The following is an 18,598-nucleotide window of genomic DNA, read 5'->3' as shown; positions in this document are numbered from 1 at the left end:
GAGAGGTAATGAAAATTACGAAGTTACTAATCTAGTAGCTGGGTAGGGTTACTCTAAATAAACACAAAATAACATCAATTTTCATATCCGAAGCAAAAGCCAAAATAAGGAGAAATTAAGACAACTTTTTCCTTTCAGTGGCCAAGAAAACACAAAATTAAGCAACAAAAGGAAACGAAAAGAAAAGATAGAGATGGCCCACCACCAGCAGAAAACAAGGAGACACAATCAGAACCGTCAGATCACATTCGTGTGGGTCCCATGCTCGATAAACACAGATATGAACAAAGAAAGTTACAAGGGGGAGGGAAGGAATCTATTTCTATTTCCACAAATTGAATTATAAAACCTTTCCAAAAAAAAAAAAAAAATTGAATTATAAAAAAGAAAATCGGAAATCAAGGCCGAGTTTCCGCTTTAACCAATAATTAATCTTCTTAAATTGAAAATTACTATAAAACTAAACAAAGAAAAATTAGATTATTTGCCAAATTTATAGGATTGGATCGCAGCTCCTGTGAAGCAAACAAGGCGGAGATAGCTTCCAATTTCCATGCTTTATATGAAATTACGTGAATATTCTTTGGATATCACCTTCCCAACCTCGTGGATCTCGTGGGCGACTCAGAATTTTGCACAGGAATCTTCCCCCTACGTTTTGGGAGTTGGGAATTTCCCAAATCGGCAATTTCTAGGGTTTATGCTGCAACTGTGAATGTTGGGGTCTTGGGTGTGAGGGGCATTTGGGGATCGTTATGTTGTTGTTGAGAAGGCAAGGCGTCGATCGCTTCCTCTTCGCAAGCTCAAAGCACCGACCTTTGCTCCTCCATCGCTGCCAGCACTTTACAGGGGCCATGGCGGCTGCTTTTATGGGTAGCCATAGTGGATGCAGTGGGTTTCATTCCCAAGCTCAATGGCCGCCGTCCCATTTTTCCGCGGACCATTCTTGCAAGTTTGCCAATTTTCCCGGGAAAGCTGGTACTTTACCTGGGAATCTGAGGAATACAAGCATTGGGTGCAATTTTGCTGTGAAGGGGTGCTTGCAATCTCAGCATCATCCCCACCATCAGTCTCATGGCAGCATTAAGCGTCATCCCAATGCTCAGTTGGTTCGTGATCATGAACTGGAGCTCCGCAGCCCGGATGCTGTTGGATTGGCCTCCTCAAATGGTTGCCAGGAGCACGGAGGCCGGTCCAGAATCCCACACCATCCTCTGCCCGGTGGTAAAATCATTGTCGCAGTCGATGTGGACGAGGGTATAAATTTATATGCATTGAGTGTCATTTTCTGTTATGATCTTTGTGTTGTCTTCCATATTTGCCAACTTGGGTTTGTCTTGATTTTACAATATAAGAGAGTTTGGGAGTTGTGTATTAACTGATATATGGTTGTTTTTGTTTGAATGCTGTTTTTGGTGAGCAGTATTGGGAAACTTTGTCTCGGCTCTCAACCGGTTTATTGCCGATCGTTACTCCTCCCACCATTCAGTTTCAGAGTACCATGTGTATGAGTTCTTCAAGGTATTGTCTGCCAAGTGCCAACTAGTTGAGTCAATGATTTTGGACTTCTTATGATCATGCAGTGTGGTTGTTGGTTTGCATCCTTGTGTGCCATATCTCGGAATAGCAAACCTATGAGTTGTTTTGAGGATTGAGTATGCTATGTTGCAAACTGACTTGGCTGGCATTGTATGGTTTAGTATGCTAGTGGTAGTTGGCTGTTTACTTTGTATTTTCAATGCGGAGCCTATAATACGTCATGATCTTTGATTTATACTTCAGATATTGTGTTGTAATATAGCTTGCCTCGTTCCTCCTGCCCTGTTTGATTGAGTTGATTTGAGTTGAGTTGTTACTCCAGAAATCCAAGTTCTTACAGTTTAAGGTGCCAATTCTGTTTGGTAGCAGGCTTTACAAATATATTATATACATTTTCTGTTGCCCTTTCCATTGATATGCTTTCTTTGGAAAATATTTACATTTTTCTTGGACATATTCTGACTTATCATATTTTTTTGTTGCAGATATGGAACTGTTCACGTGATGAAGGTACTACAAATGTGTCTATCTCTGCACTAAATCACCAGATTTGTTTGGTTTCGTGGTCAAATTTATTATTGCACCTCTATTAATTCAGACATTTGAACTGAACAACCGACCCTTATTAATTTGTCTCAGTTTTGCTAACAATTTGATTATTTTTTAATTTTTATGTCATTCGTTGGATGTAAGATAGCATTTATGAGAAACGTATGCTCCAATTGATATACGTTTTGAGATTTTTGCTTAAATTTTACCTGCACTTCTTTCCCTGCCATACCTTTTTCCTTTCTTTAAAGCAGTCATGATTGGTAATAATTACTTTGTTTTGACAGCCGATATTCGTGTTCATGAGTTCTTTAAAACATCATATTTCAAGACCGGGATCCACCCACTCCCAGGTGCTCAGGAGACTATTCATAAGTTGTCAGATTTCTGTGACCTGTCAGTTGTGACGTATGTACAATTAGCTGAGCTCATTTGTTATTATTTTTACCAGAGCATTCAGTAACTTGATATTTTGGCATCTATGTGCATTATCAGGTCTCGGCAGAATGCAATTAAGGACCACACCATTCAATGGATCGAACAACATTTTCCAGGGCTCTTTCAGGAGATTCACTTTGGCAACCACTTTGCTTTAAATGGAGAGTCCAGATCTAAGTCAGAAATATGCAGGTTTGCCCATGAACTACTTCAGCTAGTTTTGAAGATGTTATGTATTTGAAACGTTCAGTATGCAACTTTCAAAGCTTTTTTTCCTTCGGTTTTTAGAACCTACAAATCTGCTTTTCAAGTTTCCTGTTCCGGTAATGATTCATGTTTACCTGCTTGTTGGTTTTGTTGACTACTATCTTCCTCATAGGACTCAATCATTCTCCTACTATACATAGGATAGCGGATCTCTGTTCTGATGACATGTACTTGTCAGGTCCCTGGGAGCAAAGGTTCTAATTGATGACAATCCAAGATATGCACTTGAATGTGCCGAGGTGGGGATCAGAGTTCTACTTTTTGATTATGAGAACTCATATCCTTGGTGCAAGACCGAGGCTATTGATCAACACCCCCTGGTCACCAGGGTTCATAACTGGGAAGCAGTCGAGAAGCAGCTGATGACAATAAATAGCATAAATTCTTAGTTTTTCTTACAACCCATTACAAGATTGGCTGCCAATTTGTCAAGGTATGTTGATAACATGGAGTGCATCAGAAGGATGCTACAGAAAATATCGTTGATGATCTCTATTCTTTGGTTTGGTTACCGGACCAAATAGGGTTGTCCGGTGAAAGTTTTAGTAGGACAATTGTGAGAAGTGATAATATCATTACCCCCACTTCTGGATAGGGCTTGGTTCCCAAGTTGTAAATACGGATGATGTCGAAAATTCTCGAATAATCCAAAATTTTCCATTATTTATTTGTGACCTTGCATTATTCTTTAGGTTTGCTAGTTGTTTTGTATTTGCCATTACTGCTGCTGCCGTTAATGGTAGAGCGACGGAGATGTTGGAGATATGGGCTTGAACCTAGAACCCACCACCTCTCAACCCACCCAAATACCCAATCACATATTATGGGGAAATGATTTTTGTTTGCAATCTCGTTTTTTCTCTCTGGACTCTTTTTTTATTTTATTCTTTGATTTATTCAATACAACGGTTAGAATAAAAAAGTGCATAGGGAAAAGAGTAAGTGAGGAAGTGTAAATCCTAAAACCTAAACAGTTTACGTCGAGACTGCAAAGAAAGAAAGACCCAAATAAAATTTTGGGTTAGGGACAGCCATTACGTATCTAAACTACGTATTAATGAAACTTTCTTTGTCAACCAAAAGAGGGTAAAAAACATTATTGTTTTCTACCACAACAAAAAAGTTAAGGACCATAACGTAATTTCACAAAACCAAATTTTGCTGTTTTTTGTTTAAGTCTCATCTACAGGTGATTTTATCATCTCTAATTTGAAAAATAAAAAATAAACCCTTTCTCCCTCTCTAATCACTCTTACGTTCTCTCTCATTCTCTTCCTCTCTCCTTCAATTAAAAAAAAACGTAAATATTTTACACATATATTTGTGACGACCCGTCCCTAATTTTCTATGTAATTCCTCCCTGTGTATGTGAATTGACTATTATGCCCTTAGAGGCAAGTGACGTGGACGTGCTTATATTGCTTTTATTTTATTCCTCACTATCGCTTTTAAATTGTACACGTTGTTGGATGAGTACGAGAATTTTTATCAGTGTGAAAACACTATTTCGGATAGATTTTCGATTCTCTTTTCTGTACAAAATCTAAACCCTATCCTTGGTTTTCTTTAAAGCCAACCCGTGCACTCCCCATTATTTCACTCCCTCACCAATCAACTCCCTCAAATCTCTCAACAATCCCATCCATTCCCTCATCACGGCACCCGATCAGAAAAAGCAAAAGAAAAAGCTCTCTCTCTCCCGTATACTCTCTTACCATAAACAGACCTCAAAGCTTGCAGATCGAACCTAAAAACCACTTCCTTGTGCTAATGTCACCTCCACGAGCACAACCATACCTTTAAAACTCAGTTTGGACGAGTTTTGTACGTCGAACTCATGAGGTCCGACTCGGTTTGATTTTTGTCCAACAAGTTATGAGCGAGTTACAAGTTTTTAGGAACTTTGAAGGCCTCTATTCAACTCCCCGAGGTCCTTAGTGAAGTTTAGGTGAAGAAACAACGTTGAAACAACCGAGTTTCGAGGAGTTCACTTTTGGTTGGAACTTTTGAGGTGATTACTGACCACCTCCGTCCACTTTTTGGACTCCAAAAAGGTATAACGCAATTCTACTCTTCATAAGCTTCAAATCCATATACAATAGGTTGAAAATGGTTGAGAAATGAAGAAGTTATGCAAGTTTGAAATTTTTCCAGAAACCGGCGAGATTCGAGTTACAAATGGCGGTGCCGGAGGCGGAGGATAGCGGTGGACAACGGAACTTGCCGGAGAAGACAGGGAATATTCCGTCAAAGTTGACGGAATATTCTAACGGCGTTAGGTAACACCGTTAATCTCTGTTAAGGTTTTAACGGAATATTCCTAACGGTGTCAGTCACATTAACAGCACGTGGGGATGCATCTGGCCGTGCCTTGGCAGGCGCGTGAGGGCATGTGCAGGGTCCAAAAATTTATATAAAAATTTGTGCAGGTTCGTGACGTCGAGTAGATCGATTTCATGTATTTAAACCCTTGGTTTGAGCAAACTATGGGGGTTTTATTTAAGTTTTCGTATATGTACTTTAATTAATTCTATTATAGTTATTTCACATAAAGCGGAAACATATTCCGAAGACGTACGGGGCTAGGATAGACTCGGGGGCTACGACCCTGCAACGGACTTGTGAGTGGGCAGTTTATTTTATACCTATACATATTTATAGTTTCCCTAAATGCGTAGTTACTTCACTTTTACTCTTATATTACCAAGTATTATTTATTGTGATATTAATTGTTATAAATGTTGCTATATGGTTGGGATATTACTGTCATAACATTTAAACATATGTGTACATGCTTATCTTGCTGCACATGTGTTAGTAATCGCCCTAGGGCCAGGGCCAGGGCCAGTCCTTCACGTGTATGTTCACATTGCACCGTTCGCTCGCCTTGGATCCAAGTTAGGTGTCAGTCATGTCGAGTAGATTGCATTAGGCAATCTGACTTGTATGTGACCGTGCTTCTGCACCAGCCTTCACATGATCGTAATACTAGAGCGTATTGATTACATCCAGTCATGTTCGTGTCAGAAATTATCCGTTCGAACTCGTGTGTCAGCTTAGATGGATGAGCACTTAACTATACTTGATTATCACATGATTTTTATTACTGTGGCATTGATACATCATGACTTGGCATATTTTCTGGTTATATTGTTGTTATTGTTGTTTACATACCTACGTAGTATGTTTTAAGGAAACTATACTTGTTTTACGACGAGGGATTACTATATTCGAAAATAAAGGTTTTCATATAAGCATTGTTTTACTGACCCACTCAAGTTTGTTTGTCGCCCTTCCAGGACCTAGATAGCTACTCTTTATGGCATTCGAGGAATCTCGGCAGTTCTGACATTCTCTTTGGTTTAGAAGTATAAACTTATCCATTGTTGTGTAATAAGTGTACTTTAGCTGCTTTGAACTACTCTTCGGTAGTCGTACTGTCTATTATGCTCTGAATAATTATAGTGGATTATTCCCACAAATGCGCACTCTTTCACTATTTAGTATAATTAGTTCTAATTAGTTTTAAATTTATCCACTTTTTCACATCACTTACCCTTATGGTTATGTCACCTCACGATGATGGCCAGCATGCTTCGACCTTCCTAGGTTCAGTGTGTCATACTAGTCTTATTTTATATTTTAAGCTCAAAAGAAGACTGCAAGTCTCAATTTAAGTGATATGAGATGAATGAAGTGGATAAAAGACGACTTAAAATCTTCAAGTGACACGTCCCAAACCCCGATATCCCCAAATATTAGGGTAGGCACGTACAGGCTAACACCTGTGGGTGACAAAGCCATTAAAAACATGCATACGAATAAAATATGTAATTAGAAAGAGAAATACTAGTGTAGGAACGTGTTCAGAGCATATAACTAATTAAAAATAATATGAAATTATTATTATAGAAAGGTACGAACCGAGGAATGTGTCCTAAATAGAGGAGACTTAAAGATGTCTGAGCAGAAATGTCTTGATGCCAGAATTGTATGCCTCGACTCTAACTCCTGAGGGGGTACAAAACCGAAAATGTGAGTGGACCAAAGTTTGTAATAATATTACTAATAGTAAGAAAACCATTTTCTTTATGAACATACTAACCCCCTGTTTTGAAAACACATATAATACTACATAATAGGTTTTTCTGAAAACCCTAGCATGCCATGAAATCATTCGTAAAACAAGTATGAGTAAAACCATGCTCAATAACGGTGCTAACATCGCCTGAAGGCAAATCCATGAATCTCCTTGATATTGTACTCTCTCTAGGGGTATCATAGTCACTCGAAGGCAGTACATGTCCATCACCAAAGGTGAAGCTGTACGACACTGGGTTACGCCAGTGAAGAAACATGGTAGGCACCATCACCCGAAGGTGAAGCTGTACGACTCCGAGTTACGTCGGAGAATAAATATATATACATATATATACATATATATACATATATATATATATATATATCCTCAACTGTGTCCTATGACCATAGACATCTACATACCCATGTTATGTGGATGTGTTTATGATAACCGTTAGATAAGTACCAAAAACATACCTTAAAAATCTCATTTCAAATCACCGGAGCTCAAAAATTCAAACCTCGTCTCATAAATCCATAGTAAGTCATATCCGTAAATCCATGGAATCTCATATTCGTAAACCTGCAAAATAAATCATAATCCATAGAAATTCATATACGCAAATCCAATAATTTATAACCTTTAGAAAACGTAAATTCGATAAATCATAAATATTCTGTAAAAGCAATTTAAAGAAATCATAAATTCTTCGTAAAACATATTATAAAACATGCTCAAATCATGAAATATGAAATGCATGCTAGGTTAATATTTTATAAAAATATGTAAGTTTAGAAGAGGTTCACTCATAATATTCAATTACCTGAAAGCTATTCGAACTAGCGAGGATGATGTCACTTTCCACCGATGCACCTAACCACATATAGAGGCCACTTAGTAAAACTCAATTAATAAAATCTTATTTCAGAAAACGAACGGCGGATCTGGAATTAGGACATCAAAATTAGGCTAGGAGGGGTCCCGGTTGAAATCTGAAAAGTCAACCCAAAAGTCAATGTTGACCGGTTAACGGTCAACAGAAAGTCAACGGGTCGGGTCAACGGGTCTAGGCTTGGGTCGAATCTGGTTACGGTTAAAGGGCAAAGGGTTTTAGGCCTAGGTTATTAGGTTAATGAATTTGGGCCTGGAATTCGAATTAGGCTTGGGCATGGTCATTGAATTGAGCCTAGATATTGGGTTATTGGGTTAATGGATTTGGGTTTGGGCTAGGATTACATAGGCCCAATGTTTTGGGCTGAGTTTAGAGTTGTGTTTGGGCCTGGATTATTGGACTAGGTTGGGTCGGTTTGGGTTGCGAGTCGAGTCGACCCGATTTCAGATCGTGGGTTGGCCGAACTCTACGAAAAAGAAAGCCTGAGCTTCCCAAGCTCCGATCATCCTCGAAACTCAACCAAACATAGTCATCCCATATATCAAATTGAAGCCCGGGAGACAAGGAATCGAACCATACCTTTGGTTACCTTGATCGTGGTTGGAATTGGTCGGAAAAGGGCTTGAAGCAACCAGATATTCGCCTGAAGACTGGGGAATTTCCCCCGTGCCATTTCTGCGTCCAACATGCAAGTATACTTAGAAAAACTACCCTAATCTAACCTTAAAACACTACCTAAAGGATTATAGACATTTACCCACATTGGGGATGGCAAGAACTTGTCGTACGGGGAATGCAATGAACAGTGGCCTAGCCGCTGTCAGGTTCCATGATCTTGGCATGGGTTCAAGAATGGGAAGGTAAGATGGTGGTGGTGGGGTTGCTGGAGTGAGAGCCACGGTGGCGATGAAGGTGGTGCTGTTGCCGTTGGTTTATGTGTGATCGGAGAGTGAGAGGGAGTGACAGAGAGAGGTGAGAAAAAGGTGAGAGGGAGCTGAGGGAAGAAAGCCACGGAGAAAGAGTGATGAGGGAGAGGTTTTGAGAGAGTGAAGGGAGAAAGAGAAGCTCACGGGAAAGAAAGGAGAAGGAGAGAATGCTTCCCGGGGAAAGACAAAGAGAAAGGGAGGGAAAAAGAGAATGAGAGTTCTAGAGAGAAAGAGAGAGAAAGGTATCTCATGGGAGAGAAAGGAAACACCCCAAAAATGGGGGAGCATGTCACATGTCATTCCAGGATTAGTCCAAAGTGAAAATATCTTCACATGGTAAAATTACCAAAATACCCTTATTGTTCTTAGTCCCGTAAAACCTTCAATTTAGCTCCAATTTTGATTATGTTTGCGCCTACACGTTCACAATGACGAGTACTACATGGATACGACAAGAAAACAAATCTTACGTGACACGACAATGCGGTCAACCAAAGTCAACACTTTTGCCTCGAAGGGCATTTTCGTAAATTTACATATTAAAATATAAAAACCGTAATATTTGGAGATGGGTTGGTACATCAAGTAATAATTTTCTTTACTAATGAGCTTGTAGTATAACGCTACTTCTCTTCACTAATGAGTTCGTAGTTTAAATCTCGTCTCTCTCGATAACAAAATAGAAAAGAAAAACAATATATTTTCAGTCACAAAACCTATTGGGATCATCTAAATCCATCTAATAATTTGATCAGTTCGCTATTCAACTACATTATTAAAGAGATGTTGGTGGACTGGAAAGGAATAGTACTAGAATGCGCATAAATTTCAGCTTGTTGGCTTCAAAACACGAAAGGGCAATATTACAATTCCAAAGATGATCCGACAAATTGCATAAAAGATAAAGCAAAGATTCTCTCCAAAAGCATTCAACCAACAATCCCAAAGTCGATTGATTTAGCAGGAGAAATTTTCAGTATGCCAGAAATCAATTTTATACATCAAATATCATAATATAATTGGTTGATTTTTTTTTTTAATTTTCAACCGATTGTATTATTATACTTAATGTACATGACGTGTTCCCGTCACACTAAAAAATCTCTAGTGAACCTGTGACGCAGCCCCCACCCCCACCTCCATATCATATATAGTTGTTCTTCCTTGATAACTTTATTAGCCAACAGTTTATTGCACATGAAAGTTGTAGGGAATACGGAACATGGTAACCTACATTGTGCATCAAGTCTATTGCCCGGTCGGCATGACAAGCCCTACACCGTCTTTTTGTTTTCAAATTCAATGATGGGGACATGATAAAGCTACCATCCTAATACATACAATTCTTAGCACGAAAGTTTCGAAACTTGGATCTCTAATAGCTACTTTTATTCATAACCCAAGTCAATTTTAGGACTAACAAGCATGTGGTCCAATATACTAGTTTTTATATGGTATTAAGTTTTTATTGATGCGTTTCGAGTTCGAAACTCTTCTCTTTCTTAAATTATTATACTAGTTTCAAACCCTAAAAACAATTATATGTATGACACTGAATTGAAAAATATGATACAAAGGCATTGATCACATCGGTCCTTAAACTTAATTACTAAGAGCAGCTCCAGCGGGAGCTATAACTCGGGGGACAGTGGGTTGAACAGTGCCATAGAGCCCGACGGGAGAGGTCCAGCGTGTGGCAGCCAGAGGGACAGGCCCAGCCCGAGGGACAGGCCTGGCAACTTGTGCCAGCCCGAGAGCCCGAGTGGGTGTGACGTCAGGGCGACGTCACCCGCTTTTTTTAGGCGGACGGTATGGATCCTCTGTATTTCTGGGAAGTTGCAGAAGACGAAGAAGAAGATGAAGATTTGGAAGAAGCAATGGGAGTCATCCACGACATCGGAGTCCGATCCTGTGCATAAGTGGGAACATAGATGGGTTTTACTTTATTTTTCTTCAACTTTTGTTTATGACCATTGGTGAAAAATGGAGTTTAGATATTATAATCAGAGCTAGCTTTTGGAGGAGACTGAGTTTTTACCTGCAGATGGATGAGTTTTGGACTATTGGCCCTGGATCTGTGAAGCTTTGGGTGTTGGTGCATTTCTTTTGCTGTGGAACCGAGAGTCATCGCAGAGAAGAAAAAGGAAATCTGTAGAGAAAAGGAAGGAGGAATATATAATATTAATATAATTAATAATATAATATTAATTTATACAAAGTAAATAATATAATATTAATTATAAATAAAATAATAATAATATTTTATTATCAATTGCCAGGACTATTCACTGCAGGGGTGGAGATGCAAAAGGCAATTGCCACGGTAATTACTGTTCATTAAGGGCAGTTACTGTTGACTGGGTGGATTAAATAGTGAATAGCCTGGGGGGAGGGCTCCTACACTGGAGTTGCTCTAAGGTGCATCAGAAATGAGAGATTTTTCAATATGATCGGGACACAGAGAGGTACGCCACATTTATTATACAATTAGAAAGAAACTTGAAAGAAAAAAAATTCCTTTCAATCTTATAACGACGTATAGTGTACTGTGTTTAGACAGACTGAAAAATTTATTGTCAAAAAGAAACTTAAGAGATAATGACATGCAAATAGATCCAACGTGCATGCTACGGTATAATTAATAGATCCATAATGTAGCCATATTATGTAATAAAAGTCAGCCAATCCAATAAGCTGAGGGAATTGGATCCTCTCCAAGGCAAAGCCTAGGGATTTTTCTGACCGAACAACACAGACGGTTAGATTTTGATCTAACGGCTACAAATAAGGGGTTCCTATAAAGTTATAATAATTGAAACCGTTGTATCAAAATTCAACGACCCTTGTTGTTCGGTCAAGAGGATCCTGAGGCTTTGCCTCGGAGGGGATCCAATTCCTAAGCTGAGAAGCGCGTTTTCTGACATGGATGCTTCTCCAAACGCAAAAGCAAGTTTGAGCAAAGTCCAATCAAACGCAAGCTGTAAAACGCGTTTTATTTTTGCGTATCTCCCCTTTCTTCTTTAAAGCTCATTCATGAGCCATTCTTCTTCCAACCTTTATTGCTTTTTGGAAAAGGACTTTCCCTCTAGAGTTGAACTGAATTGCTGCAAGTATTAGATTCCATTTCCTTTAATTCAGAATGCGACTTGACTGCCCAAGAAAAAACATTTATTTTTCGTTTTCAACAGTGAAATTGGAGTTCATGCCAAACAAGGTAAAAATTTCAGTGTAACTGTCGCTTCGCCATATAGTATTACAAATTCACTTGTATCATAATTTGTAACAGTGATATGTTTATAATATTAGGCCTTAAGTACATTACATTTCAACTCTTTAGTCCATCTATATTATAACACGTAAATTAGTGTAATTACGTGATGATGTGATTGTCACATTAGTATGTATTATGATGAGTAAATTGGATCCACACTTTTTTATTATAGAAAACCTCAATGAAACTTTATTGATAACGGAAAAAATGTTACACCTAGTCATGGAGAACACAAACCTAACCCCTCATAATACAAGAAAAATGATAAAAAATTACATGAAAAAGAAAGGGGACATAAACTTTACCCCTCTAAAAACAAAAACAATAAAGATACAAGAAAAAGAGGGGAGGGGGGACATGAAACTTTACCTCTCTAAAGCTGAACCTAAAAGTATAATTGCAAAACAAATCGAGCAACATCACAAAATTTAGAAAACAAACAAGAAAGTGAGACAAATCTGTATGTCAAGATGCACACTTCTTTAGCCATTGCATACACACACACACACAAAATATATATATATATATATATTATACTTTGTATTAATTGTGTTCTTGAATTTCATTAAATTTGATCACCTGTTCTACCAAAGTGGAATTGATGATAACTTTCAAATTTTCCAAACTTTGAATTTTGAATTTGCGATCTGAGTTGTTAGGTTAGTAGTACTTATCAAGAGGAAAAGGAAAAAGATAGAAGAGAGAAAGAGAGAGAAAAAATGTTCCTCTCTAGCTTTAGAATTGTCTAATTCATAATTTCATAGATGTATGTGCCTTCATAATTCATATGGCTTCTTCATTAGCTCATTCAATAACCCTGCTATTATTTCCATCACCATACACATACTTTACAATGCTCTTGATGTTTCTTTTCTTTTCTTTTTTTAATTACGATTATGATATGCAATGACGGATTTAGGATTCGAACTTTGGGAGATATTAATGTTAAAGGTTAAGTTTTTAGAGAGAAACATAGTGCGAAATGTGCAAAAAAAAAAATTAGTTTCTTCATCGAGGTATTTCATCAAACACTTAATAGGCTTGTTTTCATCAGTCAAATTATGTACATATATCAACAGATATAGACATATGCCAAAACATCTAAAGAGTGATATTTAGAAAATTTGTAGACAACCTGTCGATATACGTCTATCAAACATTACATATTATAAATGATGTGTGTACACTTGCATATGGTGGACAGAATATTATAATTAAAAAAGAAACGAACTCTGTCGATAAAAAAATAAAGAAGTAAAGAACTCTTCTTTCCCTTATAAAACATTAGAAAATAATATATTCTGGGGGTAAGCTAATATAACAAATTGACTTTAGAAGGTGCAGAAATCTGGAAATGAGATATGTGTACACGTGGCACACCAACACTGCAGTATCTATTCTATTCTATATTATTGAGATAATCCTCCTTGTCAACTTTTTTCTTTTTTTTTCTTATTTTGCTCTCACTTTTGATACACACTATTGACAAAATGAGGGAAAAATAGTAATTTTCACCTTTTGACAAAATGACAATCATATTCCTATTTTTCCTATGTTATCCTCTTTTTTTTCTGTTTTTTTTTTTTGAGAAAATGACAATCATATACTTATTTTTTCAATTTTACCCTCACTTTTGATACACAATATTTACATAAGGAGGACAAAATAGAAAAAAAATGGGAAAAAGTTGACAAGGAGACTTCTCTTAATAACAGTTTTGATACACAATATTTACATAAGGAGGATAAAATAGGACAAAAAATGGGAAAAAGTTGACAAGGAGAGAAAGGGGAAAAAAGTTGACGATGAGACTTCTCTTAATAACACTTTTGATACACAATATTTACATAAGGAGGACAAAATAGGAAGAAAAAAAAGGAAAAAAGTTGACAATGAGGCTTCTCTTAATATTAACTAACGTTTGCCTACACACTTTATGTGTATGAATTTGTGTGTATGAACACATTTTTTTAGAAAATGAGAAGGAGAGAGAGAGAGAACATGGGGGGAGTGAGAGGTTTTTATTTTTTATATTTATATTTTTATTATTTATTTTTATAAATATTAGAAGTATTTTAACATGACCTGTAGGTGAGGTTTCAATAAAAAAGTAAAATTTGGACCTGTAAAATTACATTATTGCCCATCATTTTTTTTTTTGTGATAGAAGACAAAGTAATTTTTTCACCATCTTTTGGTTGACAAAGAATGTTTCATTAATTAATAAAGATAATAGTATAGAAAAAAATATTCACTTTTGATACACAATATTTACATAAGAAGGACAAAATATGAAAAAAAAAAGAGAAAAAGTTGACAAGGAGGCTTCTGTTAATAATAGTATAGAAAAAAATATGCACTTATTAAGAGAAGGGGAAAAAAATTGACGAGAATGATTCTCTTAATAACACTTTTGATACACAATATTTACATAAGGAGGACAAAATAGGAAAAAAAGTTGACAAGGAGGCTTCTCTTAATAATAGGTATAGAAAAAAAAACTAACGAAAATGGCTTGAAAAGTTTTAGTTTTAATAAAAAAACCATGTTATAAGTTTTGTTTAATGATTAGTACAAGACCTATATTAAAGTACAACTAAAAATGGTCCAACTATAATAAATTATGATTTGTTGATTTTACCCCAAACTTTTTTAAGTTGAGTTCCAGATTTTCGTCGTTAATGTAGTTCATTGTTGTTTTGCAGACATGCTTCTTTTTCTTTGAAACAAAAATATAGACCCTCATGCTCTTTAATTTATACTTTGTATTATTTCGTTGAAATGTGATCATCGTTATTATTCATAGTTTATTCGAGGTACTGTTTTTCAATTCTTCTTCGTCAGTGGAGTTCATCGTTTGTTTCTCCAAAAAATAAAATTGAGATATGCATGCTATTCAATAATAACGACAGGTCACTGTTTTTGGATTGTAAAAATAAACTGTTTCTAGAATCTAAGTCATTGTTTTTGGAATCTAAGTTACTTTTTCTGGAATCTAAGTTACTGTTTCTAGATCCAAATGAAATAGACACATTGCTTCTTAAATGTAAGCTAGAAAAGAAATAGTGAAATTCACTGTATTTGGATTCAAAGCAAAATAAGCACCTTATTTCTTAAATATAATTAACTGATGCATGAAAGAAAAGAAACTGTTTATACCATACTTAGGGCTTCCGTATTTAGATCTCGTACAAATACTTGGGGGACTTAAACGTAATTATGTAATAAAGGAATGGGCAAATATGTAATAAGTGAGGAGCCCTTATTCTATAAAATGATTCATCACCCTCACAATTGAAGGAGGTCAATTCTTAGGCCTGAGATCCTCACACTCTCTCTCTCACAATCCTTTCAGAAATACAATATCAGTGTGGACGTAGCCCAAACATTGGGATGAACCACGATACATCTTGTGTTATTTACATTTCTTGCAGATTCACGGTCGGATTTACGTTGTTCCAAGACCTCCGGTTTTGTGCATCAACATTTAGCGTCGTCTGTGGGAATCGATACTAAAAGTTGTGTCGGTTCTCTTTCATTTTTTTCACCTCCACCGTGACTCTGCAAAATCACAAAAACCCAGAAAAACTTCGCAAATCTCCCAGCGCACCACGATCAACACACAGTGAGTGAGCTTCATAAATCTCAGAAAATGGTGAACAAACCATGGAAGATCATCCCCTGGCCTTTGCTAGAAATTGTGCTCAACAACCAAGCCCAGCACCACCGCGTCCCTCAGCCTCTGATCCTCCACAGCCCCAGAGGCGTCGGCAAAACCACTATCATCCTCGAACGTTTGCTTGGGGAGTGGAACAAAGGCCCTCACCTTACTGGCTACGTCGACTTCGCCGAGTCCATCAAAGACCACCATCCGCAGTTCAATCAGTTGTTTCCATGGGCTTCATGGTCCAATTGCCCCCCGCCCACTTTGCCTAATTATCGAACCAAGCTTTCCAAATGGTTATCCTTTCTGCTCAATTCGCCTCTGCAGTAGATCTAGGAAACTCTTCCGACGACGGCGAATTCGTGGATCCAGATCCGGGTCATTCTTTCGAAACGGTTGAGCAACAGATTTTTGGGTCGGTGCATCATTCATGGGTTTATACGAGCAGCAGCAATACGTGGGGTTCTCTCAGATGCATCACCATCATTCTTAGTCCATCACCATACCTCCGTCTGTAACTGCTAATTACGCTTACGAATATGCCAATCCTCAACATGAACAGGTGTTTTACACACAGCATCAGGCCACCCCATTGCTTCCTCAATACCAGCCTTGGACGTCCGACCAACCCCAGCCTTCATCTTCGTCTTCTACTTCCCGCGCTCAGCTTCTAGAAGCTGCCTGATTCAGATTGGTTATTCTGAAGCATGAGTGAAGGTGAAATTCCATCGCTGCTCTCCTTGTGCATAGATGAAGTAAAAAATGAACTGTTTCGCGGTGATCTTTTACCGATTTTCAAGGAGCTTCCACGGGACCTGCTCGATGCTCCCGCTTCCCGGCTGCCTACGTTGGAGTTGGAAAAGCTACATATCGCAATGTAAGGCTTATGCTGACTGGGATGACCGTGAGTTTGCGGATGAAGGACTCAGGAGCAATGGCGGATCCAGGAAATAATGTTTATGGGGTCATAGCGCGCGCAGCGCGAAATTTTTTTTTAGCCTCGTTTGGTACTTCGGACTGTATTGACTATTTCAGTTGGATAAGATAAATAGTCGTCGGATAGTACTAACTCCATTAGTCGGGCGTTTGGTGCAGTGTCGAATTAATCTGTGCATGGAACAATAATAAATTTTTTTAATAATTTTTAACAAAATAATTGGTGTTAAAATGAAAAAACTCACAATATAAACAAATCATCAATATAATCAAAATAAATATGAATTGAATTTCAATTAAATTAAATATATTCTACATATACAAAATATTCAAAATAAATACTCACAATATAAACAAACCATCAACATAATCAAAATAAATATGAATTGGATTTCAATATAAACAACCATCAATATAAACAAACCATCAATAAAAACAAACCAATAAAAACTCACAATATAAACAAACCATCAATAAAAACTCACAATAAAAACTCACAAAATAAATATGAATTGGGGCTTTTGATTGTATAGGAGTCGGGTAGGAAGGCTGGGACTGGGGAGGACACGGTGGGAATTTTTTTTTTTTTTTTTTTGTTCGGCCTGGACCAAAACGACGCCGTTTTGGCCAGGTCATTTAAAAAAATTTCCTGGGCCAAAACGACGCCGTTTTGCCCATCTGTTTTGAAAAAAAAGAAGCGCGCGCGAGCGCTGCTTCTTCTTCCTCTTCCTGCCCAGTTTTCGTTCAGGGCTTTTGTCGAACAGTTGGCGTGCCTCCGACCCCGACGACCCCAGCTCCAAGAGGTCGCATATGGGAGCTTCAAGGTTGTTTCCATGGTTTCCAAGGGGTCGTGCGACCCCGACGACCCCACTGTGGATCCGCCACTGCTCAGGAGGAGAGATGATAACAATGAAGGGAGATGATGCCGCGCTCTACAATCCTCGAACAGTCAAGGAGGTTTTTCAGAGATTTCAAGGGTTGCAGATCTAGAATGATCAAAAGCAGAAAGCAGCTGTCACTTTGGCTGCAATTATTACCACAGAAATATCAGTGTCCAAGCAGTTGTCACTTTAGAGAAAAGCAAAAGAAAGCAAATAGGTGGGATGAAAGCTGTCCTGTTACGTTTTACAGGAGAACATGCAGGAAATGAAAAAGAGAAAGAAAATCAAAAGAAGAAAGCATAAAGAAAAACAATCAAGTGAGCTGCGGCACAAAAGCAAAAGACAGAGACGCAGTGGAGAGAAAAAAAGAAAAGCAAAAGATCTTCGTATTATTATGATTCCTTCTGTCTGCCAGATGAAGAGACAGAGAGAGTGCAGCAGAAAAACACAAGCAAAAGCAAGGAATAAACACCCCACCAGAGTGATGTGGTTTACTTTCCTTATTTTTGAATGATGTAATTTATTTTTTGTATCTTTCGGAGATATCTGTATAAACCCCATCAGAGGGTAATAAAAAAGAAATTAAAAAAAAACGGCAAAGCCCAAAATAAATGGGCCGGAATGTTGTGTGGAGGGCAAAGGCCCATAAGCCCAAAATAGCACCAACCAGGTGATCAAAAGTACGCCCAATACTCCAAAATTATTCGGCAACCAGCCGCTATTACCACCAACCAGGTGATCAAAAGTACGCCCAGTACTCCAAAATTATTCGGCAACTTGCCGCTATCACCACCAACCAGGTGATCAAAAGTACGCCCAGTACTTCAAATCATACATGAGCATTACTCATGTCAATCATACATAAACATTCATGGGCATCACTCATTCAATCATACATAAACATTCATGAGCATCACTCATGTCAATATTCATGAGCATCACTCATGTCAACATCTATGAGCATCACTCATGTCAGTCAACATAAACATTCATGAGCATCACTCATGTCAATCAGCTTCAAAAGCTTCATTTACAAAAGCTCTAGTTTCAAAAACTTCGTTTACGGAGCTCCAGCTTCAAAAGCTTCATTTACAAAAACTCTAGCTTCAAAAGCTTCATTTACAGAGCTCTAGCTTCAAAAGCTTCATTTACAA

At 37.7% G+C, this 18,598-nt stretch overlaps 2 protein-coding genes and 1 long non-coding RNA gene across 5 annotated transcripts; 1 reads left to right on the top strand and 2 right to left on the bottom strand.

Moving 5' to 3' along the window:
• The first annotated feature begins 302 nt into the window (after positions 1–302).
• LOC103442652 (uncharacterized) lies at positions 303–3,460 on the top strand. 2 transcript variants are annotated; one of them, XM_008381457.4, is made up of 6 exons: positions 303–1,257; positions 1,424–1,521; positions 2,025–2,049; positions 2,376–2,496; positions 2,584–2,718; positions 2,972–3,460. In XM_008381457.4, exons 1-6 carry the CDS (start codon positions 756–758, stop codon positions 3,180–3,182), a joined length of 1,092 nt encoding a protein of 363 aa, XP_008379679.1. In that variant the 5' UTR covers positions 303–755; the 3' UTR covers positions 3,183–3,460. The 2 variants fall into 2 exon arrangements, with proteins under 2 accessions (XP_008379679.1, XP_008379680.1); XM_008381458.4 differs by having other exon boundaries at positions 307–1,257; positions 2,906–3,460.
• Positions 3,461–6,605: 3,145 nt separating this feature from the next.
• On the bottom strand, positions 6,606–8,825 carry LOC103442650 (uncharacterized). 2 transcript variants are annotated; one of them, XM_008381456.4, is made up of 5 exons: positions 8,524–8,825; positions 8,346–8,441; positions 7,698–7,747; positions 7,351–7,456; positions 6,606–6,804 (listed from the first exon to the last, which is right to left on the bottom strand). In XM_008381456.4, the coding sequence occupies exons 1-4, from the start codon at positions 8,606–8,608 to the stop codon at positions 7,361–7,363; spliced, it is 327 nt and encodes a 108-aa protein (XP_008379678.1). In that variant the 5' UTR covers positions 8,609–8,825; the 3' UTR covers positions 6,606–6,804; positions 7,351–7,360. The 2 variants fall into 2 exon arrangements, with proteins under 2 accessions (XP_008379678.1, XP_070669899.1); XM_070813798.1 differs by having other exon boundaries at positions 7,395–7,456.
• A 1,234-nt stretch (positions 8,826–10,059) lies between these two features.
• LOC108174128 (uncharacterized) lies at positions 10,060–10,875 on the bottom strand. Its single transcript, XR_001790895.3, has 2 exons — positions 10,731–10,875; positions 10,060–10,601 (listed from the first exon to the last, which is right to left on the bottom strand). It is a non-coding gene; the product is annotated as an uncharacterized lncRNA (long non-coding RNA).
• Between the last annotated feature and the right edge of the window lie 7,723 nt (positions 10,876–18,598).

Source organism: Malus domestica, chromosome 15, assembly GCF_042453785.1.
Source record: "Malus domestica chromosome 15, GDT2T_hap1".
NCBI classification, from domain to species: domain Eukaryota; kingdom Viridiplantae; phylum Streptophyta; class Magnoliopsida; order Rosales; family Rosaceae; genus Malus; species Malus domestica.
Note: the sequence above shows the minus strand (reverse complement) of the source record. Positions and strands in the feature narration are given on the sequence as shown.

Excerpts from the sequence above, each read along its gene's own strand:
- LOC103442652 (XM_008381457.4), top strand. The coding sequence starts at position 756 with ATGTTGTTGTTGAGAAGGCAAGGCGTCGATCGCTTCCTCTTCGCAAGC. Across the intron at positions 2,497-2,583 it reads TGTGACCTGTCAGTTGTGAC|GTCTCGGCAGAATGCAATTA; the intron begins GTATGTACAATT and ends GTGCATTATCAG. Across the intron at positions 2,719-2,971 it reads TCTAAGTCAGAAATATGCAG|GTCCCTGGGAGCAAAGGTTC; the intron begins GTTTGCCCATGA and ends TGTACTTGTCAG.
- LOC103442650 (XM_008381456.4), bottom strand. The coding sequence starts at position 8,608 with ATGCCAAGATCATGGAACCTGACAGCGGCTAGGCCACTGTTCATTGCA. Across the intron at positions 7,748-8,345 it reads CACGATCAAGGTAACCAAAG|GTGCATCGGTGGAAAGTGAC; the intron begins GTATGGTTCGAT and ends ATATGTGGTTAG. Across the intron at positions 7,457-7,697 it reads CTAGTTCGAATAGCTTTCAG|GTTTACGAATATGAGATTCC; the intron begins GTAATTGAATAT and ends TTTATTTTGCAG.